The sequence below is a fragment of the Pseudorca crassidens genome, chromosome 4, assembly GCF_039906515.1.
Source record: "Pseudorca crassidens isolate mPseCra1 chromosome 4, mPseCra1.hap1, whole genome shotgun sequence".
In the NCBI taxonomy this organism is placed as follows: domain Eukaryota; kingdom Metazoa; phylum Chordata; class Mammalia; order Artiodactyla; family Delphinidae; genus Pseudorca; species Pseudorca crassidens.
In genome coordinates this window covers 86,478,470-86,487,153 of record NC_090299.1, presented here as the reverse complement: position 1 = coordinate 86,487,153, position 8,684 = coordinate 86,478,470, and the positions used below count along the sequence as shown (strand labels likewise).

The following is an 8,684-nucleotide window of genomic DNA, read 5'->3' as shown; positions in this document are numbered from 1 at the left end:
CAATGATAGGATATTTGAAAAGAAATACAATTTTGTAAAGCTAAGGCTAAGGCTTATTAAGTGATTGCATCACTTTTCTGTGACATTTAAAGTGTATAATACTATTTATAAGTAAAATGTTCAGGAGAAGAGCCAAAATATTTTATATTTTTCAAAGACCTGATGTTAACATTGAGGAAGTAAATAGCCTAAAATGATATCCAAGGCACTGCCACATCTTTTCTCTGAAAAATAAAATAAAAGAACATTTTAATACCATTAGACTGTCTTCTGTAAAATTTCCTAGATATTTTCTAAATTGCTTAAAAAGAAATAAAATACTTTTCTGGCATTGGTGCAGAAGGTCACACTCTACTGAAATCCCCTTAGTATTTCTGATTAAAAAGCTTGAAACTTGCATTGAATGAAATGTTACATTACAGAAGAGACTTCTAAAGAGCTGCTCACATTATTCACTTCTGGCTGTAATTTTATAGACTTTTTTTTAAATCTGAAGAATGTTAAGTATTCATTTTCACAGAAGGAGAAATCAGAAGAGACTCATAGGCAGCAGGGAGGAGGTTTCAAAAATCTTTGCCTTTTACTTTTCCATTTCAGGCCAAATTGTTAGCTGCTTTTTTTTCTAATTTTTTTTTTGTTTGCTTTTTAGTGTGTATTTTTTACTTCTTGGAGTCATCCCAACCTGCACTTCTATCAAACACCCAGTACCTTCATAGCCAACCAAGCCCATTAGGACAGGTAATTAATTAAAGTTATATTTAAAATAAAAATCATGGAATTTTAAATTCCCATGTGATTGTACAAATGTTTTATCACTTTGATACTTTATTTCATTCCAAACTAATACAGATGTATTGGCATTATTACAACTTTTAGCTTGCAAAGTGAAGTGTTGATTTGGGAGAACTGACTTTGTACATAGTATCTGTTGAATGTCTTTTACATGGACCTAGTATATTTACTATTTGTGCTTTCAGAGTTTATACCAAGTTTATGGCATAGGCAGACATGATCCTCAAAAATTTATTTTGATTTTTAAAAAATTGCTAAAATCTCTTAATTATTATTAGCTTTGTATTTTTTTTATTTTGTTGTACACCTTTTCATTAGTTCTCCTTATAATTTTTTTCTTTTAATTTACAACATGTCACGGTACTTAAGGCATGCCTCTTGGCAAATACCTACCCCAAACTCTGAATGATTAGGATAACATCTTATGGTTCCTTTAGGCTATTGGTCTTGGCCTAGTGAAAAAAGGATACGCATAAGAAGCTCTTATTAAATCAAAATTAAATTATTTTCTGATTAATTGATTATCCGTAAGCAATTATTGGTCTTCCTATTCAAGGTTAAGACCATATATTCTACTATATCTTAACTGTTATTATTTCTAAGACTAAGTCCTATAAATTAAGCACTAACTTTATACTTTCTATTAGACATCAATTTCTTACATAAAATAAATCTTTGATTACTCTACCTTCTTTTCCATGAGTTCTGGGGTAATAGTTGAGTCAATAGCAGAAGTAAAAAAATTTGTCGTGCTGGGTTTTTGTGAAGTTGAAGGAATGAAAATTCCTGCATTGGCGTGCTTAAAATTTATCATTTTTTTTTGTAAATATGGTGACACTCCTCCTGCTGGCTATAAGGGTGACAAAAAAAGTGGTTACAGGTTCAAGGACAAGGTCAAAATTGGGAAGAATATAAAGCAATAGGATTGAGATGCAAAGCAAGGATTTTATTTGAGAAGTAAATACCTTTATTAATTTTCTAGATTATAATCTATCCTTTAGAAAGACTATAAATATATGCCAGCAAACATGGATGTGTCTTAATACCTAACTTTAAATGAGTGTACCCAAGGAGAGTATCTGGCATGTAGTAACGCTCAATAAATATTTGATGAACTGAGTGAATTGAATCTTGCTTGGAAAACGATTACAGGGGGAAGAAGTAATAATTGTGTGAAATAATAACATTTTCATTAAAATGAACAGTAATGCAGGGACCTGTAGGTTGTCAGTTGCTTATTTACAGTAGCTAGCAAAGTGTGGTAAGGAAACTTACCATCACAGCAATTTCAGGAGCTGTGCCTAGGAAGGGATCAAAGCCTGGTTGCTGCTGTCCTCTCGGCATAACCTGAAAAATTGCAAAGTTTAAAAAAGTCTAAATTATTAATCGATAAAATATGTTGTTTTGCACCCAAGGCAGTTAAACCCTTCCCAACTTCTTCAATTAGTTTCTTAAAAACGAACAAAATAATTTAGATTTGAGAAAGAGAAAAGCAGCTCCTGACGCTGAGAAAATGGACTGACACAATAGCTCTGCTGCAGTGTTTTCAGGAGCCGTCCTGACATTCTATTCTGGACGTTCATGTTCTCCTGTTGTACATTAACAATCCTACAGAACACCAACATAAGACAGGTCACCTCTGAGCATGATGAAGTACAATCAAAACAACACCACTTTGTAATCTTGTCCAAAGCAAGGTCCCTGTGCAAGGCATGAAATACCAGGCATCCTTAGGTCCTGGCTAATCTGAATAATTCCTGTTTCTTTACCAGTCATAGTCTTTGCCTCTCTCCATTACCTTTTAGGTAAGAATTGGAAAGTTACCCAATCACAGAACTACCCCCACTACTTGAGAACACCCAGTCCAAGGTGAACCATCACTCCTTTAACTCTTCCCAAAATCACCTGACACAAGGCCAGACCCTGTAAGAAGTCATTCCAATACCTTCCTGTTAAGACACCCCACAGTTCTCCATGGTGTGTGTTCTCCCCTGTTACAATGAGTGGATAAATCCAATTTTGTCCAACTAGGGGTGTGTTCCTGGTGGTTTTTGACTAAAGGGCAATGATAGATTTAATAGTTTGTGAAGCAAGTAGTTCCAAATGTTAGTTCCTTTTTTTTTTTTTAGTGAAAGGTATACGTTTACTTACAGGTTCTGCTTGTTGTGGAATATATCCAAATTCAGTATAGAATGGCATCTGTCAGAATTTAGAAAAATGCATTAGGTTTGCTCTGATGATTTTTGTCATAATGTGGTGGTAAATGATTACTGAAATATATATATATATATATATATATATATATATATATACACATTATACTATAGTAAAGACTTTTTTGAAAGTTTGTATGTCCTAGGTGGTAAAAATTATTGTTAAATTACCAAGCATCCTTTTACCACCATATAATTTCTAGGTTAAAACTCTCCCTTTCTCTTTAAGTTAATATGACTTAATTGGAAGTACTACTACCAGTCATTTAAAGCATAATTTCCAGTTTTCTCTAATTGATTAGGCAAGTTTTAAGTGATGATAAGTTTAAAAAAAACTAATTTCCATTCTAATTAAAATCTAGTTATGTATGAGACACCTGAATTTATATTAGAATTCTACCAATTTATTGCAGGTCCACAAAACTCAAAATAATGTTACCTAATTTTACCTCAAGATCTGGTGATCATAAATGCCTTTTATCATGGTAGCTATTTAAAAAAATAATAACCACATGTATATGAGAAAAGGGATGCTGGTAGATTTTTAAAAGTTAGAAAACTTCATTTTCCAATACGATTCAGATTTTGGCCTCTGATTCAGCTGAAGTCCATTCACTGACTTTACTCTTTCAAAATTCAGCCTTGGAGTATATTTCCAAATTAGTGACATGTTAAAAGAAAGCACTATATCCTTTTATGACCACCAGTTCAAGCTGTTGAGTTTTTGCACGAAGTATAATCAGATATTCTCTTCTCTGAAAATTTACCTTATCTTCTTTATTCTCAGGTGGAACTAGTCAAACTAAAATCAAACACTTATAGTACCTGCTCCTCAAACAGCAGCTGTCTGGTTTGCAGAGGTGACTGTGCGACTGTTTGTTGAGGCTGGTCCCAGGGTAGGAGCATGTAAACTGGGTAGTACAGAAGCATCTATTTGTAAACAGAAAAGTATAGAAGAGCTTCCTTTAGTTCAAGACTTAAAAAAAATACCCTCTAATATCAATATTGTATTAAAGCTGATTTGTATTTAGCAATTTTATGAACAAAAGAACACATGAAGCAGTCCTTCCCAAACTTTAGAGTAAACTTGTATTGCAAGTGACACTGGACTTTGTTTCAATGTTGCTTGGTCAGACACATTAGGAAGTAGTGAATTCAACTAATAACAGGCTTTTTTAACAGGGCACCTTGGACTTTATATATAAATTACTTTGCAAGTATCTAAGAAGATAGCCTGTGCAGCATTTTCCATTTATTTTTTTGAAACTATATATTCTGCAGAACATGGTATTAGAAATTCTACCATAATGAATGAATTCTCAGGAATGTATTTCCTTTAATAATTGCCACTTTATTAAAACAGTCCATAAGTATTGTAGAATACTTCAAAAATCCAGAAATAGACAAGGAACAAATAAAATCACCTGCAATTTCACCACCCACATTATCATGTATTAGCTTGCACTTATGTCTGTATATGCATATGTGTTTATAGAAAATGAGGATCATTGTACATACATGGGGTTTTGTGTGCTATTTTCTTTCCTTGTATAATTAAATGAAACCTTATTGGATATAAGAGCTAAAAAAATGATAACTGTGGTTTGAGAAGAGGTATATTTTGTACAGTGGTTCTTCACCCTAGCTAACGATCAAAAACACTAATTGAACATTTTAACAGATAATCAGTTTTGATCTACTCATGGGGTTTTTATTCATTAGGTGTGGGACAGGGTCCAGGCATTTGTAATTTTCAAAATCATCACCAGAGATTCTAATGCAAAGCCAGGTTGGAGAGCCACTGGTTAGGTGGTTAAAGGAAGGGTGAAGAATTATATTTTAACTCAGCTATTTATTTTCATCAGGATTGGGAACTTAATCTCATAAAGACTTAGTTTCTTGATCCTTAAAATGAAGTAATTCCACTTGTCAGGTATCTAACTCTCTAAATGCTGTGGCATGGAATGAGATAATGTCTAGAGGTAACTTTTGTTTTATAATAGGAGTGGACAAAATTACATAATTATGATTGCATTAAAGCCAAGTGGTGTAATGTTTTACAAAACGGTCAATATTCTGCTGGTGAATAATATAATTTATCCATATCACTATTTCTTTGAGCCCAGGATATTATAAAATTAACTACCCAAACATTAAGAGGGTTTTCTATATCACTTTAACGATTCTACTAGTTTGCATTCATTTTTTAAAGATTCTGTTATTTAATGGAAATCACCACCATTTGACTGTAATATTGGAGTTAAACTGAAAATATTTTGAGCATAACTCAGAAAAACTCTCTCTGTATCATATGGTATTTTATCTGATTAATGCATCTTTCTCTGAACCAAAATTTAGGGTTGGGCAAAGTCAGCCCATGGTATTTCTCCAGAGTTGTTACCAAATGCCAGCATTCTAGGTGCAGAGAGGACACAACCTAAGGCTTAGTGAGCTCTTTAATTCCCAACAAAGTAATGTCCTGGAAACTCAAGGGTCCTGAAGAGTCTCGGCTGGTCTTTCTTTTGGAGCTCTTAAGTGAGCCTAATATTAACAAACTGTTACCAGCCCAGCAGTGGTGGTATCTAGATCGTGATAGCACTGTACGTGTTTGTAGCCCTGCTGTAGGAATAAGAGCTACAAATATAGAAGAAGCATTCAATGGAGAGGGTATACAGCCATCTCTGTATAGGAGTGATGGCATTCCTTTCATTTACCTGTGCTAGTTCACGAGGCATTTTGAAGGAGAACACAGAGGGCATAACCTGCCAAAAAAGGAATTATAAAAAAGTTATACTTGACTTTTTAATTTAAAATTCCAGAGCTGTTTTCTTTAGACCTAGCCATACAAATGTATAATTTGTATTAGCAGACTTCTATGACAACAAAAAGTCATCTATTGTGTGTACCATCATTAACGCAAATTGCCCTTTTTTTAAAGATGATATTTCCCTAGTTATCCTTTCCAAGACATGTTTTAACACTTTTGATTTGTCCTGGACTGCTGACTTAAATAGCATTTTTTATGACAGAAATCAGAAAGATAAGGAATTACTTCCAGTGATGGTAGAAATATATTATGAGAAAGAATTCTTGCTCAATAACTCCTGTCTTATTTCAAAGCTGGTTCATATTCTTTTTCACATTCCATGTGCATTATCTCTCTTCTGGGTAACAAGATGGAAGAGGTCCGACTTACATTTTATTAGGGCCCTGTTTGGTCTGCGGTGGTGTTTGAGGCTGTGAGGGGTTCAGCTGTCCTGCCCGGGTTTCTTGGGCAAAACTGACCTGTCCTGGGAAGGGTATCTGATTTGGGACCTGTCCAGCAAACCAGTCGAGAGTTGATAAAGGGAATCGGGAGAGTCCTGGAATTTGAGCCCTGCTGCTGCTGTTGTAGAATCCCAGGGAAAGGAGGAATCCATGAATTAAATGGATCCTGGGAAGACACAAAAGAAAGGAAGCATTTCTCTTTCATTTCAAAAAGAATTTAAAATCACTCCTGAGCAAGAAGGAGACAAAATGTAAACATTTTCTATATTTCCATTGCTCCATTATAAAAAAGGGCAGATCCTGGCACATTGTGGCCATGCAAGCAGCAGGAACAATGCTAAATCCCCAGTGCTCATAATGTGACATATGGGACAGAATGAGGTGGATAAAGGCTACAGTTTTTGCAGTTGCCAGACTGGTTTCAAATCTTCTTCTTCTTTTTTTTTTTTAACCACTTAGCTGAATATGACTTTGTGTAAAATGGTTAATTTAAATATCTCATAGTTATGAGACTTTGTGCCCGGCATATAACAAGTTCTCAATAAATAAATGTTCACCTGATTATAGTTTTTACTTTAGTCTTCAAACAAATGGTAGTTAGAATATATAGGACAAATTCATAACTTTAAAAATTAAGATTTTAGAATCAGAAAACATTTTGTTCTCATACCAAGTACCACAAGAAATGAGTGGTAGAAATGTATTCTTGAAATAATTTTTGAGGTAGGGGTACCTGAAGCCGTAGTGGCTGAAGCTGAGCATTATTAAGGTTCAGAAGTAACTAGAGAAGGAAAGATAATATGAAAACAAGATTACTGCACATGCTAAAACTATTAAGAACGTTTACTACAAATATATCACAAGTCAGAGCTAGCTGATCATAATTTCCTGTTAGAGGTGAGATGTTTTCTTACTAAGCTTATAATAAATGACAGTGATTAGAGGTTAGGATTTAACTACCCCTCCCCTGCTGTATATGAGATTGCACAACTTTAGCCCATTCCAGTGGTTTAGTTAGTCATTTTATGCTCTTAAACACCTATTTACACCATATCAGGTGTTATTAGAACAAAAAGGTATACAAGAATCTGTCTCTACTTTTAAAGAATTTGCAATCAAACAAGGGAGGCAAAGTAATATTCTAGAAACAACTTGGTATACAAAACAAACATAAACATTGGAAATGCATTTGGATATAAAGAGCTAGTGGGTAGAATTGTAGGATAAATCAACAGAAAGCTTTTTATCTCTTCCCCACTGGGTTTCTATAAAACAAAGAAATAAAAAAATGAGGGACATTGTTTTAAGTATTTAAACTAACTTCATTGCTGTTGCTTGCAGACATAAGGCACTGTGGAATAAGCTAAACAAAAAAAACAAAAAACACAAATGGTAGAAGAAGACTTGTTATGGGTTTCACACAATGATTTCAATTGTACCATGACATCACTTACTGGGGCTGATATTGTGGCTCCCAGTATCCCAAGAAGAATTATAGTTTTCATTTTCAGATGAAATACCTAGAAAATATGTTGTGAAGCTTAGGTTTAAAAAAGATTTTCTATGTAAAAATCATGATAACAGTAAATTAGCTGGTATTGTTCAATCAGAAGGATAGTTGGCTGAATTTTACAGTATTTACTTATATATTAGGATTTAAAATAAAAAAAGTACATTTATAAATATCTGTAACAGAACTCATTCTTTTTCTCAGAGCAGCTTTTTATAAAAACAAAAATTGTTTGCTTTTCCTTTTAGCTTGCCTCAAATAACTTATTTGGCAGCATGTGATGTAGTTGAATGAATTTATGAACAAGATGGCCTCATTCCCTGTGCTGTTCTACATTGTAGGTAGTGGGTCCTTTGGACCATGGGAGGCCCATGACTGGGGTCAATGAACTAGGTCTTTATTATGCAAACAATTTTATTGTCTATTTAATGTAGTGGTAAGAATACCACAATAAAGCTCTGATAGCAGTTCAGTACCAGGTAGTGTCTATTTAAAATTCTAATAACATTAAAATATATTAAAACTAAGTGACAGAGTCAAAATTTTTCTAATTCAAGGAAATAGTTTATAAAATTAAACTGTAATACTGATTTATAGTCTATCCCGTGGAAATATATTATTTCTTGTCCTCCAGATTTGAAAACTCCTGCCCTAGTTCAAATCATTGACCTACACAAGTATTTAGGGTGACTTTCGTAGTTTATCCTACAGAGTTGACTGATTTGTGTTCTTAAAATTATGAAAGCAAAGATTTGATATCTTACCTCACTCTTTTACCTATGAGGAGAAATCTAGACTCATTCAAGGTCGGTGTCCTTTTTATCTTTTGGCTCTGCTGCGTGGAGCTTCTCTTAAATTTTAAAACCCCATCTTTAGAAGAGGAGGACCAATCAGTTTTCAAA

General features: G+C 33.8%; 1 protein-coding gene across 1 annotated transcript; it reads right to left on the bottom strand.

Moving 5' to 3' along the window:
• Positions 1-1,214: 1,214 nt before the first annotated feature.
• On the bottom strand, positions 1,215-7,777 carry ODAM (odontogenic, ameloblast associated). The gene is given in 11 exon segments (XM_067734702.1): positions 1,215-1,244; positions 1,481-1,638; positions 2,064-2,139; positions 2,944-2,991; positions 3,831-3,935; positions 5,720-5,767; positions 6,198-6,380; positions 6,382-6,438; positions 7,006-7,053; positions 7,594-7,635; positions 7,727-7,777. Coding segments are annotated over 11 exon segments (846 nt in total).
• Between the last annotated feature and the right edge of the window lie 907 nt (positions 7,778-8,684).